Source organism: Scyliorhinus canicula, chromosome 9 (genome assembly GCF_902713615.1).
Source record: "Scyliorhinus canicula chromosome 9, sScyCan1.1, whole genome shotgun sequence".
Classification (NCBI taxonomy): Eukaryota; Metazoa; Chordata; class Chondrichthyes; order Carcharhiniformes; family Scyliorhinidae; genus Scyliorhinus; species Scyliorhinus canicula.
The window spans coordinates 33,896,618-33,915,549 of NC_052154.1; the positions used below are offsets into that span (position 1 = coordinate 33,896,618).

General features: G+C 49.3%; 1 protein-coding gene across 3 annotated transcripts in view; it reads left to right on the forward strand.

Moving 5' to 3' along the window:
• Positions 1 to 10,500, forward strand: part of cpne7 (copine VII) — a 215,499-nt gene extending 204,999 nt beyond the window's left edge. For all 3 annotated transcript variants that reach the window (XM_038806484.1, XM_038806483.1, XM_038806486.1), the window contains one exon: positions 9,668 to 10,500. In XM_038806484.1, coding sequence (XP_038662412.1) covers positions 9,668 to 9,805 — 138 coding nt within the window. In that variant the 3' untranslated portion in view covers positions 9,806 to 10,500. The remainder of the gene's footprint in view (positions 1 to 9,667) is intronic.
• Positions 10,501 to 18,932: the final 8,432 nt, after the last annotated feature.

The following is an 18,932-nucleotide window of genomic DNA, read 5'->3' on the forward strand; positions in this document are numbered from 1 at the left end:
AGACTCGATGGAACGAATGGCCTCTTTCGGCACTATAGGAATTCTACACCCGCTGTATTTCCCCTCCACCACTACCAAACCCACCAGCCACCTGGCTTGTAATCTCCTCTTTGTGTCCCCGGAGGAGAAGATAACCCATTATAAAAGGGAGAGGGAGAAGATTGGGGGGGGGGGGGGGGGGGGGGGGGGGGGTGCCCGGGTTGAGTCTCTTAACCCCTTATTAAGAGAGAGCTATGGAGACAGCAGTGGAGGAACAGGAGAGAGCCTTGACTGACAGCAAGATTGGCCTGTGACACAGAAGTGAGAATCTACTGAACCTTCATCCATATGACCTGTTTCTAGTGAGTTCTAAGCTGCCCAGATTCTTGTTCCTCCCTTGCACTGAACAATGTTTTTTGGCGTGCCCGACTGCCACTTCCCCCTGGCAGCACCTCGTTGGAAAGTTCCGAGGAAAGTACCGATGAGGCATCACCCGCACCATCCACCAGAGCAGAGATACACACCTCGGCGGATGATTTTAAAAGACAGGCTTCTGGGTCACCTTCTGGACAGCAGCACACAGCTTCTGAGGCAGCAACGTCTAAGGGATTGGGCAGCCAGAGGTCTGTTGGATCCCTGGACATGGCTGACCCCCAGCCAGATCCTGAGTCTTTAGAAAAGGTTTGCCCTGAGCTGCTGGAGATGCAAATGCAGAGCCTGGAAATCCAGGAGGAGGTGTCAGCGACATTCCAGCAACTGCACGGCTGATTGGAGGAGTCCCAAGGACTTCAGGCGCAGGAGATGGTACCAGAATTGTCTGGCACCCAGGGTAACATGCTAGGGTGGCAACCGCAGTGGAAAGCCTGAGTCCGAGGCATGGTTCAATCTCTGAGAACCATGACTGAGGGCCTTGGGAGCATGGCTCAGTCACAGCGGACCATTGCTGAGGGGCTCCAGAGCTTGGTCCAAATGCAGCGGTCCATTTCTGAGGGATTGCTCATTATGGTGTAGACAATGGTGAGCCTCAAGGACTGGCAGTGCCAGGCTTCTGGAGCTCATTCCAGCTGCCCCAATGTTCCACAGAGTAGCTCAGGAGCCCACGTGAACTCCGCAGGAGGAGGAAGAGCTGGAGACCATCACCTGTGGACTGATGATTGTCACTCTTCTGCTGTGCCAGGTTGGAGGGAGCAGCAGACCACAACGATGTGGAAGACCCTCTAGGAGCTGTACTGCAAAACACCCAGAGTGGTACAGGCTGTGGAACCACATCTTTTGCAATTCAATGCACCACTCAATGGCAGTCCAGGTGGCAGCATGGGCCTCATTATAACGGGACTCCACCTCGGTCTCAGGCCTCTCCACTGGCATCATCAGCCATGACCTCAATGGATATTACTTGTCCCTCACGAGCCAACGTGTCAGCCTGGGGTGGTCCTCGATGACCTTGGAGATCTCAGAGTGCCAAAGGATGTAGCTATCACGCACATTTACAGGATACTGTGCACACATGCGCATGATGTTGAGGAGGTGGTCACACACAAGTTGGACATTCAGGGAGTAGAAACTGTTCCCAATAATATCATGGTGGCCTCAAGGCGATGTGTGTGCCGTTGATAGCCCCCTGGACCTGAGGCATCCCGATGAAGGTGGCAAATCTGGCAGCCTGGCAACCAGGTGGGCTTGGTCCAGGTCAAAGTGAATGTAGTGAGATGCTCGGGCAATGTCTGTCCGCTGCCACACCATTAATAAGGCTAACTGCCAGCTTGACTGGCTCAATTCCAAAATTCTTTGTTCCTCTGGAGGAATGCAAGGAGGAGAGTGAGAGAGAGTCAATAAGGTTATCCAACCCGGGGCCCTCAATCCCTTCCAACATACTTTGTCCTCATGATCCTGGAGGCTGACAACCCCATCCCATCTCTGGCGGCATGCACCACCTCAAGTAGCTGCTGCCCATAACACATCATCGCCTCCATGACCACGGGCACCGCCCCTCCACCTCATAGTCCCCATAGTTCTCCCATCCAGCTGTTCCCTCCTCACATCAGCTGCAGTGATGTCCTTCCTGTGCTGTGGCTCATGGACGGCTAAGTGAGGCATGATGGCTCTTGGATCCCCCAGTGCAGTTGGTAGTTGCTGCTGTGACATGCTAGCCTTCCCCTTCCAATGCCCAGCCACCAACCTTCAGCCCTTGACATTTAAGGATTCCGCCACTAGCCCTGACTTGGAGAGTGAGGCAGCTGAGAGTAATGAAGGGTATATGATGATGGCCAATTGGTTGGACGAGCATTACTCACAGGAACGTGAGAGGGCACAGTCCTTTCAGAGGCCGGCAAGGACCAGACAAATATGCACCGTGGATACTCAGCCTTACTCATCTCATGATCTTATTGCTGTCATGCAGAATACTCAAAGCAGCTGTGCGGAGTTTAACTCCTCACTGCTGAAAACATTTCTAAGTGTGGACTTGACCGGGGATAAACTCCCCAAGGCCCCCAAAAATAACTAAATGTGGGTGAATTCAGGTCTGGATCTCACCCAAAAGGCTGATGGCAAACACCCCGCCAAACCCGCCCAAAATGATACTTCAAAATTCTTTGCGCCTATGTGTTTATTTGAACACGGTGAAGAAATGTGAAGTGGATGAAAGCTTTCTTCAATGGCATTTCCACTGCCCATGGTTTACATTAGAAGTTAAATGTATTTCAAAGGGAAAGTTAAATTGCTGTTTTTTCCCCCCCATTTTCCAATGAGCATTGCAAAGACTTGTCATTGTGATTATATGTCACATTGGTTGGATAACTTGTGCAAAAACTGGGTGAGGGGTCTTGGGGGAGGGAGGCTTGAGCGATAGGAAGGCCATGGAGGGAACATGGGAGATATGAAGGACATGGGGCATGAAGGACATGGAGCTGTGAGGGGGCTTGAAAGATATTCGGGGGTGAGGAGATATGAGAGGCATGGAGGGGTACAGATGAGAGGGAGTGACGTCTAGAGTCTCTAACAACTATGTTAACAACTGGGTCACTGGTCCAGCAAACAGAGCCAGCCCTTCTTACCTTCAGCCTCACCACCAGCTCAGCTCCATTGCCATCTTGGACCTACCTTAGGAGGCAGCAGGCCCCTCTCTAACCCACATCCCCAACAAGACAACAGGATGTCGAGACTCCTCCAGGATGGGAAATATGACCCAACTGCTGATACCTGTCTCCTTGATGAAAATCTAGCCCAGTGATTCAGATAAATCATTCAAAAGGAAGTGGACAGTTTCTGATTCAGTAAAAGATATTGGATTTGAAATGGGTATTGGAGGATACTGATGACGATGACGTGGTGAATGGGGTAGGATGAGTTTAAAATTAACCTACTTCTATTCCTTTTATGACTGTGGATAAGACCTCTTTTTCTGGTGCTTTCCTCCATCATTCTTTGATTCACCTGACTGGTACATTAGTCTAATTGGTGCGACAGTTCGTCTAGTTAGTAATGTCAAATCCATCTTGGGAAAGTGTGAAATTTAATCTAATTAAATCTTGTAATTTGTGATCTGGTACCAGAAAATGACCGTGAAATCTACTAATTGTTGTAAGAACTGAACTGGTTCACGAGTGTACTTGCAATAAATATTGGTCTGCCAGCTTTGCCCACATTCTGAGAATGAATATAAATAAAGGTTCTCTACCAATACTGCTTTAAAGCCAAGCATTCAACGGTATGAATGGTAGGCATTGAGGAGGACTCACTTCTTCAATTTTGCCATCTCTTCAAGCAATTGGCTGTACTCTAGGCTCTGGCTGAGCGTGAGAGCTTGGTGGGTGGAGAGTGACCATGAATCAATGTCCTATTACCCCCTGCTTCAGTATGTTCCAACCAGCATGGCATTCCTAGGGTGGCACAGTAGCACAGTGGTTAACACTGTTGCTTCACAGCGCCAGGGACCCGGGTTCGATTCCAGGCTTGGGCCACTGTCTGTGCGGAGTCTGCCCATTCTCCTTGTGTCTGCGCGGGTTTACCCTGGGAAGCTCCGGTTTCCTCCCACAAAAGTCCCGAAAGACGTGCTGTTAGGTGAATTGGACATTCTGAATTCTCCCTCAGTGTACCAGAATAGGCGCTGGAATGTGGCGACTAGGGGCTTTTCGCAGTAACTTCATGGTAGTGTTAATGTAAGCCTATTTGTGACACTGCTGAAGATTATTATTACGCTATCAGATCTAGTAAGAAGTCTTACAACACCAGGTTAAAGTCCAACATGTTTGTTTCAAATACTAGCTTTCGGAGCACTGCTCCTTCCTCAGGTGAATGAAGAGGTATGTTCCAGAAACATATACATAGACAAATTCAAAGATGCCAGACAATGCTTAGAATGTGAGCACTAGCAGGTAATTAAGTCTTTACAGATCCAGAGATAGGGGTAACCCCAGGTTAAAGAGGTGTGAATTGCCTCAAGCCAGGACAGTTGGTAAGATTTTACAAGCCCAGGCCAGATGGTGGGGATGAATGTAATGCGACATGAATCCCAGGTCCCGGTTGAGGCCGCACTCAGGTGTGCGAAACTTGGCTATAAGTTTCTGCTCGGCGATTCTGCGTTGTCGCGCGTCCTGAAGGCCGCCTTGGAGAACGCTTACCCGGAGATCAGAGGCTGAATGCCCTTGACTACTGAAGTGTTCCCCGATTGGAAGGGAACATTCATTGTCGCAGCGTCTGCATGGTCTCGCCAATGTACCACGCTTCGGGACATCCTTCCCTGCAGTGTATGAGGTAGACAACGCTGGCCAAGTCACACGAGTATGTACCGTGTACCTGGTGGGTGGTGTTCTCATGTGTAATGGTGGTATCCATGTCGATGATCTGGCACGTCATGCAGAGATTGCCATGGCAGGGTTGTGTGGTGTCCTGGTCACTGTTCTGAAGGCTGGGTAGTTTGCTGCAAACAATGGTTTGTTTGAGGTTGCGTGGTTTTTGAAGGCAAGTAGTGGGGGTGTGGGGATGACCTTGGCAAGATGTTCATCTTCATCGATGACGTGTTGAAGGCTGCGAAGAAGATGTCGTAGTTTCTCCGCTCCGGGAAAGTACTGGACGACGAAGGGTACCCTGTCGGTTGTGTCCCGTGTTTGTCTTCTGAGGAGGTTGGTGCGGTTTTTTGCTGTGGCGTGTTGGAACTGTTGATCGATGAGTCAAGAGCTATATTCCGTTCATACAAGGGCATCTTTCAGCGTCTGTAGATGTCTGTTACGCTCCTCCTCGTCTGAGCAGATCCTGTGTATAAGGAGTGCTTGTCCGTAGGGGATGGCTTCTTTTTTGTGCTTAGGGTGGAAACTGGAGAAGTGAGGTTATCCGTGGGCTTGCGGTAAATCAAAGTGCTGAGGTGACCGTCCTTGATGGAGACGAGTGTGTCCAAGAATGCAACTGATTTTGGAGAGTAGTCCATGGTGAGTCTGATGGTGGGATGGAACTTATTTATGTCATCGTGTTGTCGTTCCAGTGATTCTTCGCCGTGGGTCCAAAGGAAAAAAATGTCATCCATGTATCTGGTGTATAACGTCGGTTGAAGGTCCTGTGCGGCGAGGAGGTCTTGTTCAAAATTGTGCATGAAGATGTTGGCGTATTGAGGTGCGAATCTGGTCCCCATGGCTGTTCCGTGCTTCTGGATGAAGACCTTGTTGTCGAAGGTGAAGACGTTGTGATCCAGAATGAAGCGGATGAGTTGCAGAATTGCGTCTGGAGATTGGCAGTTGTCGGTGTTGAGGACTGAGGCTGTTGCAGCAATGCCGTCGTCATGGGGGATGCTGGTGTAGATTGCCGAGACATCCATTGTGACGAGGAATGTTCCTGGTTCAACTGGTCCATGGGTGCTGAGTTTCTGTAGGAAGTCCGTCGTGTCGCGACAGAAGCTGGGTGTACCTTGTACGATGGGTTTCAAGATGCCCTCAATGTAGCCAGAGAGGTTCTCACACAGGGTCCCATTGCCTGAAACGATAGGTCAGCCTGGCGTGTTGGCCTTGTGTATTTTCGGGAGGCAGTAGAGATCTCCAATGCGGGGAGGACGTGGGATGAGAGCATGTAGGGTGCTCTGTAGGTCTGGATCCAAGGTCTTGATCAGTCTGTTGAGTTGGCGGATGTGTTCCTTGGTCGGATTTGCGGGTAACTGTCTATCCTGTTCTTGGTGTGCATATAGGTGGCATAGTATTGTTGTCTCATGTGTTTAGCCGTGTTCTGCAGCGGTCTGCTGTGTCCTGAGCGCAAGTTGAGAATATGGCCATAATCTTGGTTTCCAGGTTGCGTCGTCTGCTGTAGAGCTGGCGTACAAGGTGGTTGAAAAATGAAAAAATGAATGAAAATCGCTTATTGTCACGAGTAGGCTTCAATGAAGTTACTGTGAAAAGCCCCTAGTCGCCACATTCCGGCGCCTGTCCGGGGAGGCTGGTACGGGATTCGAACCGTGCTGCTGGCCTGCTTTTTTTTAAGCCAGCGATTTAGCCGAGTGAGCTAAACCAGCCCCAGAGGAGTGTGAGAGAGGTGCGATGGCAGAGTCTCTCAGCGTAGTCTGTGTTGTAGGTTGACTTGAATGGGTTTGTGATCTGTAGCCCTTTCGAGATCTTGTCTGCTTTCTTGCATCTTTGTAGAAACTTAATGTCTGTGTCTATATGCGCGATTTTCCTGGAGATTCTCTCCACTTTGAGCCGGCAGTTTGCGGTGTCGATGGTAGCCATGATGTGGAAATGCCGGCATCTCCACATCATGACTATCAGATCTAGATTGCTTCTGCACCTTCAAGGAGTCATAGAACATAGAATATAGAACATACAGTGCAGAAGGAGGCCATTCAGCCCATCGAGTCTGCACCGACCCACTTAAACCCTAACTTCCACCATATCCCCGTAACCCAATAACCCCTCTGAACCTTTTTGGTCACTAAGGGCAATTTATCATGGCCAATCCGCCTAACCTGCACGTCTTTGGACTGTGGGAGGAAACCGGAGCACCCGGAGGAAACCCACGCAGACACGGGGAGAACGTGCGGACTCCGCACAGACAGTGACCCAGCCGGGAATCGAACCTGGGACCCTGGAGCTGTGACGCCACAGTGCTATCCACTTGTGCTACCGTGCTGCCCATTGTGTTATCCAATTGGGAGGGACTCTTTTATTTCCTTTTTTGCATATCCAGTCATAGCTGGGGAATCACCTGCAATGGCTTGTCCTCCTGTTCCCACACCATTACTTCTGGGGTCCCCCAAGGGCCCATTCTTGGCCCTTTCGTATTTCTGAGCAATGATATCATTTGAAAATACACATGAGCTTCCACATGCTCACTGACAACACTCAGCACTTCCTCACCACCACCTCACGACCTCTCCACTGCAACTGACCTGTCATGCTGCTTGTCTGATATCTTAAGGGGCAGCAGGGTAGCATGGTGGTTAGCATAAATGCTTCACAGCTCCAGGGTCCCAGGTTCGATTCCCGGCTGGGTCACTGTCTGTGTGGAGTCTGCACGTCCTCCCCCTGTGTGCGTGGGTTTCCTCCGGGTGCTCCGGTTTCCTCCCACAGTCCAAAGATGTGCGGGTTAGGTGGATTGGCCATGCTAAATTGCCCGTAGTGTCCTAATAAAAGTAGGGTTAAGGGGGAGGTTGTTGGGTTACGGGTATAGGGTAGATACGTGGGTTTGAGTAGGGTGATCATGGCTCGGCACAACATTGAGGGCCGAAGGGCCTGTTCTGTGCTGTACTGTTCTATGTTCTATGTTCTAGTACTGGATGAGCAGCAATTTAATTCATTTAAATATTGGGAAGACTGAAGCCATTACTGAGGACCCTGCCTGACAAAAAGCCTGTTGCCTCATTGTTGACTCCATGCCGCCCTCTAGCTGCTGCCTGAGACAGAACCAGACAACATCAGTCTTCCTATCGAACCCTATAAAAGCTTTCAACTGCATACCCAGCGAAACTACTTCCGCCTCCAAAACGACATGCCCTTACCTCATCTTTGCAGCAAAAACCTTCATCTATGCCTTTGTTACTCCTTAACTTGAATATTTAATGATCTCCTGGCCTTCCCTCATCTTCCACCCTTTATGAGTATGTGCTCGGGTGGCGCAATGGTTAGCACTCCTGGCTCTGAGGACCTAAGTTCGATTCTGGCCCCAGGTCACTGTCCATGTGGAGTTTGCACATTCTCCCGTGACTGGGCGGGTCTCGCCCCCACAACTCAAAGATGTGCAGGGCAGGTGGATCGGCCATGCTAAAATTGCCACTTAATTGGAAAGAAAGAATTGGATACTCTAAATTTAAAAAAAAATAAGTGTGAGCTCATCAAAAACTCTGGTGCCCACATCCTAAACCACACTGTTCTGTTTATCTATTGACCATTTTTTCTTGCTAATCTCCATTAGTTTTCAATCTGGTAAAGGGTGAATTTCACATTTCTCATTTTCATTTTCAAATCCTTGCTTCTCCTTATCCAGGTAACCTCTTTCAGACCTACAACCTTCCAAGTTCTTTGCACTCCCCCTATTGTGGCCTTTTGCGCATCCTGATTTTAATCAGTCCACCATTGGCAGCTGTGTTTCAGTTATCGAGGTCCCAATCTCTGGAACTATCATCTCTAAACCAGTCCACCTTTCTACTCTCTATGAAGACATTCCTTGAAACCCACCTCTTTCATTAAGCTGTCCTAAACGGCCCAGATATTGCGGTAGGAATGACAGTGAAAGTCTCAACATTTGCCTTCATTATTCCTCTGAAACTGACAGAACCTTCTGGAGTCCACACGTGTGCAGTCAGACACGGAAATCCACGGGAATGTCAGTGATTCTCTGCTTCTTCACAGAATGCACTATTGAAGATCCCCCCCCCTCCCCCCCCCCCCCCCCCCCCCCCCCCCGACTACGATCCAATAGAAATCACTGAACTGATGAAAACTTGCACTTTTATGCTCTTCGTCTTGCTGAAAGAACACTTGAAAATGTATACCTTGCTGACTGAGGTGAATCAGGGCTCAGTTCCTAATTGATACTGAGCAGCCAACTGGCTGTACAGGCAGCGGGCCAAACTTCTCCATTGTGTAAAAAAAAATTTTTTTGAAGAATAATTTTAAATAAGTTTTTGTATCATGATACAGCTTCTTCCTTAATCCCACTTGTATATCCTAATCATTTATTTTTCTCTCTGTAAAATATTTCAGAGGAGGCGAACAATTCAGTACATTTTGCTTTCTGGTTTGCTGTCTTTGAAAATACTTCTGTGTGATTGGCTTCTTGCCCTGATTGATGACATCACTGTTGCTGGACTCCTGGAGATCTCCTTCTCTTAACACCACATTTACACAGACATAAAGAAAGGGAAAATCCATGCCACCAAGATTAATCCTTCAAGTGCCATCGCGTCACCTCTGACTGCAAAATCTGAGCTAAAATCTCCTTACTTAGCTCGCGATCAAATTTTATCCTATACTGCTGCTGTGAAGCACCTTGGGTTGTTTAATTACATTAAAGACAATATGTAAATGCAAGTTGTTGTTTGTGAAGACGTGTAAACGTTTCAGACTAATTTAGTCATTGAGATAATACTCGTTAAAGCTTGAATTAATTTACTTTGTTTTAACTAATCGGTACTTTGATAGCTTTTGAAATCCCATAAGCTGAAACAAGAAAGAATTAGGTTTCTCCATTGATGTCTTGATCTGTGTTCCAGGCCTCCCCAGCAGCTTTGGCCAAATGCGTATTAGCAGAAGTTCCGAAGCAAGTTGTGGAATATTACAGCTACAAGGCCATTGCGCCAAAATGCCCAACTATGGACTCTTCCGAGTCAGCTTGTACAACACCTGAATGAATGGACTGTGATTACAAAGTGGAAGCCTTTGACGAGAGAATGATATAGCAGTCTGTGAAAATGATATTCATGTAATGTAAATGGTTTTCTACATTTAAGATAAAAAAGTCATTCAACAATTTCATAACTCTAGCAAACAAATTGCAAGGTCCATGGCCAAGATCAACCACATGTCAACACTGGAAGATGGAATTGGGCAATATTCTACCAATACCCAGATACATCATATCGCTCCTGCTCTGAGTTAATGGCACATATATCTCGCCTGGAGTGAATAGAGATGTAAATGGAAAACGGATGTAGGAACATGCTTTACCTTCCAGAGCTAGAAGCACATGTCATGAAGAATTTCCTCAAAAAACAATTGGAGCCCCTGCAGAAAGCAAATCACATGGAACATGTTGCATGTTTCCTGCATCCTTGGCTTCATTGTTAATCCGAATATCCAAGCCCCATATTTAAGACGCTGCTCCATATAACATATCCTGCATTTGTGGTTATCCCGGGGAAATGTTTTTTGCATAACCTTTTTTTGCTTTTTGTTTAAATGCACAAATCAATTGGTGTGCACAACGCTAAAATTGGAGGGGAAAACATTGCTTTGGGCTGTAATCACAAGAGGAAAAAATTGAAAAACTGCCATTTTGGTCCAGGGACTCTATAACAAAAAGTATGTAATAATATTAATGAATGATTCAGTGATATGGTGGATTTGTTCGAGCACCTGGAGTGACATGAAGTAGCTGGAGTTCGGTGACACTTGGAGCTTAAGGAAGTTCCTGAGATTAGCTGTGTCAGGGTGTACACTGAACACATCCCAGCGAGGGAATGATTAGCAAATACTCTCAAAGGTTCCATTGCAACCAACACAATGTTAGCAGAGGCAGGGAGTCGGTTGTCCATCTTTTGGGGAATAGTGTGTGCTGGAAACATATGTAAAGGAAGATATGGAATGTATCAGAAAGAAGGCAAAACTATAAGGACAGTATCTTTAGGAAAAGTTCTTGGCAAACCTAGACTGCACAGTGGTTAGCACTGCGGCCTCACAGAGCCAGGGACCCGGGTTTGATTCTTATCTTGGGTGACTGTCCGTGTGGAGTTTGCACATTCTCCCCGTATGTGCGTAGGTTTCCTCCGGGTTCTCCGGTTTCCTCCCACTGTCCAAAAATGTACAGGTTAGGCGAATTAGCCGTTTTATATTGCTTCATGTTCAAAAGGTTAGGTGGGCTTATAGGCATGGGGTGGGTGTGTGGGCCTAGGTAGGGTGCTCTTTCAGGGGGTTGCTGCAGTCTCAATGGACCGGATGGCCTCCTACTGCACTGTAGGGATTCTATTCTAAACCCTTTTTGTTTGTAAAGAGAGTGAGAGGAGCCAGAATAACCACAGTTCTCATTAAGTGTTCATGTGTTATTTTGGTACCTGTTAAAACATTTCCCCTCACTCTTGTGTAGTTGCAAAAACAATTATGACGTACCTTCCTGGAAACAGCACTTCTTTAAATGCATAAGGTCGATGCAGTACCTTTAATATCAAGTAATGCTCTGAGTGAGGTAACAATCGTATTGAAAATCACTTAGAGCTGCACTCAGTTTTCAGATAGATGTGGAAATCGAATGGAGTGTTGAGTCTGGCACCACAAGGATTTTCTGGTATTAACTGTAAAAAAGGAATGATACAGTATTTGGGTTGTCAGGCCTGCGTAACAAAAACATAAATTAAACTGGGCTATCAAGGGGAGCATAGGGTATTTCCGTTGGTGAAAAGGAAGGCAGGATGGAAAGGAGGAAAGATGTGAAAACACTGAAAGCGATTGAGTAGACACAATAACAAACTGTTGAGATGGGGATAGTTATCAGAGAGGAAGTGAGGCACATCAACAAGGAGGAAGTGAAACGTATGCACAACTGAGTCTAATTTCCTTTGTGTGTTAAGATGGTTTTTCTGCAGCACTCCTGATAAATAACATTATTTAATTCGCATGGTTAACTTACATTGTCAAGTATCAAATAATGGGAAAAATGGTTTCTGGATTTTGGCCAGTTTCTGTTTTATACCTTATAGTGCGATTGTACCACAACAATAGTGCCAGTATGAAGTGGCTCACTTTGCATTGGCATTACAATTAAATAGTAAGTGAAGCATAAAATCATGAGTCAGGATCCAGCTTGACCGCAGTCTGAAACAGAGTGAGAGTTTGAGGGTTTCAGTACTTTGCTTTACAATCAAGTCGGGGCTAAAGGTCGGATTTGCAATAAACAGCAGGATTGGTCGGAAGTGGTAACCACTTCTCACTAATATTAAATCCGCAGTGAAAATGGAAGCTATGTAGATAGCTAAAAAACCAAAATACCAAATCTGCTGGAAAGCTAAAACTAAAACAGCTGGAAATACTGCGGCAGCAGATGTTGAAAAAACAGAAGTCGGCTGAAATTTTGGGTGAAGAATGTTTCTTCAGAACTCTAGGGGCGATTCTCCGATCCGTGGACTAAGTGCCCACGCCGTTGTGAACACTGTCACGTTTCACGATGGTGCAAACCAGGCCCGGTTACATACGATTCTGGCCCCCACAGGGGGCCAGCATGGCGCTGGAGCAGTTCACGCCACTCCAGCATCCTTTCACGGTGCCAAATGGCGCAGCACCAATCCGCGGATGTGCAGTTGGGCCAGCTCAATCCTGCGCCATCCTGCGCATGCGCGGGGGACTTCTTTAGCGCACCAGCCCCGACTCAAGATGGAGTCGGTGTTCAGGGGCCGGCTGCGCCAGAAAGTAGGCCCGGGGGGGGGAGAGGCTGGCCCGCCAATCGGTGGGCCCCGATCGCGGGCCAGACCCCATCGGAAGCCCCCCCTACCCCCCGGTGAAGGAGACCCCCCCCCACGGGCCGCCCCCCCGGCCGTTCCCGCAGAGTTCCCGCCGAAGGCGACCAGGAGTGAACAGAGCCAACGGGACTCTGTCGTATCGGAGCAGCCGCTCGGCCCATCTGGGTTGGAGAATCGGCAGCCCCGCCGATTCCAGCAGCCCGCGGCTGGTGCTGCGCCAAACGCGCCGGCGCAAATGCCGCCGGTTCTCCGCACCTCGGAGAATCGTATGTCGGGGCTTCGTGGCATGGTTGCGGCGATTCTCCGGCCCGGCCCGGGGCTCAGAGAATCACCCCCTGTCTTAGAGGACGGATGGAATGTTACCATAACGGTCCATGCAGAAACAGTTGGGATGAGACTGATCGTGGGTGGGATTCACCGTTAACCGATGCCAAAACCAGGAATTACAATTTGGCGTAGAATAGCTTCCGACCCCAAAATCAGAGCATGTGCCGATTTGGCCAAATCGCGATTCTCTGTCACCTCAAAAACAGCGTCAATGAATTTCACTCCGCACGTATAGTAAGCACCATTTGCATATCATTAGCGGGTCCGACCCAGTATTCTCCGGGGGCTCCGCGATTCTTCGCCTCAGATGGGCCGAGTTCCTGACGGCATGGTTTGCTTTTAAAAATCGTGAAACTGGCGTGGCGGCTGCTGAGGGAGAGAGGGGGGTACGGAAAGTGTCCAACATGCCCATAGTGTGCTGCCAGTTGTGCTGCTGGCCGGAGGACGTCTTCCAGGGCTGGGGGGAGTAGTGGGGGGTGTGGCCAGAAGGTGGGCTGTGGGGTCAGGATGGATGGAGACAGAAGACCATTGCCGCAACTGGCAAAGCAGCCATGTAGTTGCGCATGTCACTGACAGCCCATTTTGAACCTGGTGCCACGGGTCATACAGGTGCCCCTCTGGCCCCAATCGGACCATCTGCTGTGTGGGCATGCTCCAGCACAACCAGTGCCATCTTGTTGGCTGAGATAAGTGTTTGTGGGGAGTGTAATGTGTATGAGCGGCTGCAGCTTGTCAGCCTCCCGAGTGTCGATCACGGACCCGGCGAATCCCGCACCATTTGTCATTGGAGTCGAGTGTGTTCCATGCGGCACCTTTGCTACTCCCTCAAGGGTCGCAGAATCGGTGCAGGTGTGGCGCTGGCTTTTCTGTTGTAAAAGTCCACGGATTCTCCGTTAACGTCAACACTTAGAGCTGGATTCTCCAATTTTGAGGGTATGTCCAGAGGAAGTGTCTAGTTTTACGATGAAAAAGTCGGCGGTGCCCCCGCACCAATGCTCTGCCGGGTGGGGGGCTAGCAGCCACAACATGTAAAATCCTCAGCATTCCCGACAGAAATAGCCGGAGAATTGTCGGGTCCGTGGTTGCACATGCTCACGGCAATGACCAGCAGCGGTCAAGCCACACAACATGGCGTGGGCACCTGCGGACCCGGCCTGCTAGATAGCGCCTCCCTGCAACTCGCTCACGCCACCCCTGGACCAACCCCTACCAGTCCCCCTCCAGCCTCCGCTGAAGCACCCCCAGCCAGTGGATCGGTTCCCCCCCTCGGACTGTGCCACTGCTGGACATAATCCACAGCCTCCACGCGGGTTTGATGAAAACTCAGAGGACACGTGCCCCACGCTGTTGGGAAATCAGCCCATCGGGGGCGGAGCATCGGGGTAGGGCCTTCAGGTGACGTCCTGAGGCCGTCCCAATGGTGTGCGATGTACTCACTGATGACGCCGTTTTGGAGGGGGCGGAGCATTCGAAAACAGGCCCCCGAGTTTGCCACCAATGGGGATTCTCCACCCAATCTCCCAATACGATTTTGGTGTCAGCAAGCGGACAATCCCGCCCCATGTATCAGAAACAGTGAATCCCGTGTGTTTTGTACTCAGCCCAATTGTATTATCCATGACTTCCAAGGGAAGTAGAATCGAACGCGATTTAAGAAAAACAGCCAATTTCTGCTGGGCGAGTTATGTTAAAATGATGCCCCATATCAGAACTTGGGCCATTGCTAAATGACGTTACATAATCATCATATCCTCATACATTTGTGGGATTTGACTAAGTTATGGATCTAAAAAAAATTATTATTTACAACTCAATGCTTCGGCCATGGAAAGATAGTAATAAAATGAATGTAGATATGATTAAGTGTTATTATAGCCATAATCTTGATTTTAAAGATTAGTTTTAAATCTTTCTACATTTTTCAGCAATCCTTGCAATTCTATTTTGTGAGTCACCTCACTATAGGAAGGATGTGGAAGCATTGGAAAGGGTGCAAAGGAGATTTACCAGGATGCTGCCTGGTTTGGAGGATAGGTCTTATGAGGAAAGGTTGAGGGAGCTAGGGCTTTTCTCTTTGGAGCGGAGGAGGATGAGAGGTGACTTAATAGAGGTTTATAAGATGATGAGGGGGATAGATAGAGTGGACGTTCAGAGACTATTTCCTCGGGTGGATGTAGCTGTTACAGGGGGGCATAACTATAAGGTTCAGGGTGGGAGATTTCGGAGGGATGTCCGAGGTAGGTTCTTTACTCAGAGAGTGGTTCGGGTGTGGAATGGACATCCTGCTGTGATAGTGGAGTCGGACACGTTAGGAACTTTCAAGTGGTTATTGGATAGGCACATGGAGCTCACCAGAATAACAGGGACTGGGATAGCTTTGTCTTGGTTTCGGACAATGCTCGGCACAACATCGAGGACCAAAGGGTGTTCTGTGCTGTACTGTTCTATGTAAACAGTCCTCCAGCAAAGTTGTAACCAATTTATATTGGTTTGGCGTGAAGCAACGTGTTGTTCTTAGACTAGACCTTAGGTGCTTTTGCCTTCCAAAATACTAAAGGTCGTGCGCTACCTTCATTCCCCATCAGGGATCTGTAATTTCATCACTGGTGGATTAACAGCTTCAAATAATGGGTTAGAGTCTCAACAGACATCCATTACAAGGATTACATCGACTTTCAAGGGCCATGGAATAATCATTACCAGCTCTGCCACTTCGGCATTGTTGTTTACCTGGCAGGTTATTACTGCTTTTATGCAAGCTGCAAAATAAGTCCTTTGCACCAGTTAGTTTACAAACTGAGATTCCCCAGGATGCACTATCATTGCAGGAATACTGGGTGGAATTCTCCAGCTCTTCACGCTGACGAGCGGCGTGATTCTCCGATTGCCTACGCCGAAATCGCGTTTGGCGATCGGCCGGAGAATCCCTTTTTATGCTGAAATCGGAGGGCCTCAGGAGGTCACTCGAGGCCCTCCCCTGATTGGCTGACTTCCTGACGGTGTCAGTCGCGTGTCCTCTCGACTTTCGTAAACCTGGCGGGGCTTCGGTGGGGGTTGGGGGGATCTGGTGGGGGGTGGTCTGGGGGAGGCGAGGGGAGTTCCAGGGGGGCAGTTTTTGGCAGGCTAGGTCCACGCGTGTCTGGGGCCATGTTGTATGGTGTGGCTGAAACAGGCCGCTGCCGTGTGCCTGGACCCGGCCATAAAGCCATGGGCTTTACGTGGCATGACTGCTAGCCCCCACTGGACGGAGCATCGGTGCGGGGGCGGCGGCGACATTTTGGTTGTAAGACCAGACGCATCATCCGGACATAGCCGCAGAATCGGAGAAACCAGCCCGAGATCTTCCGGACCCCCGTGTGGGACACCAGCAGCGGGTTCCCCAACGACAGCAGGGCCAAGGAATATAAATCACCATCAGCTTCAGTGGGACCTGAAGATCGCGCCCCGGTGGATGACGACAAGCTGCCTCCGACGTGGGGTGGCCGGAGAATTCGCCCATATTTCATTAATCAGCATGATGTCGCCAAACTCTTTCATCATCCATCTGTACGGTGTATAATATTGGAACTGTCTTCGCTAGGATCATAGCTGGCACTGATTTCTCAGCAGTGATGTAACTCCGAGATAGCACTCACTCTCCCTGGTCGAATACCCACCTTTTAGATATGTTCTCCCTCAACAATTTGTGTTTGTTATTGTCATTTGACAATCTCTAAAGTATCAGGTGGAATTAACAAGTCAAACTGGGTTAGCAGTTTCCTCTTGAGCAGGAGTATTGCCAGTGACCTTTATGTGAAGCCCTGGGTATCATGCTTGTCGGTGAGCAGTTGCAGCTTCTTCGTTTTCTCAGTCCACCATCAGTTCCTGATTTCCCTAATTCTTCCCTGCACCTCCGCCGTGGCTAATTGATGAGCTCTCCTTTTTGCCTCACTGGTTATGTTGTTTTGCCAGGCACGGAGAGCTTTCCCCTTCTTGTCAGTGATGTCTTGGATGGAGGGTTGTTCTTGTTGAACCAGTCTTGGTGTTTCCTGGTCTTGTAGCCGATGGTTTCATCACAGCTGGAGATGATGGCTCTCTTCAGCTCTTTCCAGTTTTCCTTCACTCCATTAGAATGGGCACGTGGAGATTTTGGAGAAGATGTTGTTGGAGATTCATTAGCATGCTTGGCTCTTGAAGCTGCTCAATGTTGATCTTTTTTTCTGAGCTGTTTCTTCATCTTCCGCTGCTTCTGGTGGAGTTTGATGAACATGGAGGAGGGGATGAGCTAATGGTATGTCCAACAGCCATCAGCAAAGTCATCGCTTTGGTGATGGGGACATCCTTTAGGTCTCAGAATTGGGATGATGATGAAGTCGATCATGTGCCAGTACTTTGACCGTGGATGTCTCGAGGGAGACTTGAACTTGTCTTGTTTGGCTGAACAGTGTGTTAGTGATGACAAGTTGGTATTCCACACATTTGGCAAGCAGGAGAACCCCATTGTAATTCCAAACTCCTTCCTTTCTGATGGTTCCTTTCCAGATTTGTGAGTCCTTTCCAACCCTAGCATTGAAGCTGGATGATCTTATCTTCCTTAGGAACGTTGGAGCGTAGGGTGACCAGGGTGTAGTGGATGCCTTCTTTGGACTCATTATTGACATCAAGGGTTGGGGCATCAGCACTCACTTGCCTGCAGGTTCTTGGCAAGTTGTAGATGGAGGGTCATTACGCGCTCATTGACGAGTTTTTTCTTGTTGTCAAAACCAATTGTATGCATCCTTGGCTGATCATTGAGTTTTCCTCTCCAAAAGAAGGTGTAACCAGTGGCATCATCCCTCAGCTGTCCTTTGCCACTCTTATGGTCTCTTGCAACAATGTCAATGTTCAAGTGCCTGAGTTAATGGGCAATAAGGGTAGTTCGCCATTCAGCTCGATTGTTTTGCTCATTCTCCATGAAGGTTCGTACATTCCAGGTTCCGAAATTCAGTTCAACTTTTATTTTCCGACCACAGGTAGATGAGCTGCTGGATGTGGTTTTCCAGCCAGATTGGAGACGGAACATTATTTTTAGGGCACCTTTTCTAGTCCTTTCCCCATGAGGGTGAGCAGAGTGGATCCTGAAGAGGGCTGCTCAGTTGTGAAGAAAGCTGTTGAAATACTCTCCTGTTCCTATTTCAACAGCGAGACAACTGAATAAAACTCCACCGCCTACATGCCAGTCCAAAGCTAGGGATTTCCAAATCTCATGGCCCTGTCCCCATCACCTCTTACCAATCGCTGAGGGCTTCTCTGCGTGAGGTGGGTGTTGATTTTCTCTCGGTAAAAGCCTGGTGTGGGACATCTTTGGGTATGCTGTTGCCTATCAGCAAATGCGGCAAGTCGTAAAGGCTGCCGTGAAACTGGCCGTGTTTCACGGCAGCCTCCGCGCCCCCTCCCGGGACCCGATTCTCCCCCCCGGGCGGGGCTAGCAGCGCGGCCCCGTGAAGCACAGCATCACGGGCTTAGCGACCGTCGCTAAGCCCGCGCGCCAAGCGTCACGGCGGCTGACGCGCACGATGACGTCAGCCGCGCATGCGCGGGTTGGACGGCTCCAACCCGCGCATGCGCGGATGACGTCATCACGCATATGCGTCAAACCCGCGCATGCGCGGGCCGTCATGCCCCTCAGCCGCCCCGCGGACTGATCCTGCAGGGCGGCGGAGGAACAAATAGTGCGCGGGTATCGGACCCGCTGCCCGCGATCGGTGCCCACCGATCGCAGGCCCATGCCACCCTTGGCACGGCCGCGGTGCCATGGTTGTCCGGGTCGGCACTTTGCGGCCGTTTTCACGAACGGTGAGAGCAGGTGTGATTACGTTCGTGAAAACGGCCGCAAAGGCCTGGGAACTCGGCCCATCGGCCGTAAAAAATGGCGAGCGGCGATTCGTGTCGTGGGGCGGCCGTGGGGGGGGGGGGGGGGGGAGAATAGCGGGAGGGCGGGAAAAATGTCGGGAAGGCCCTCCCA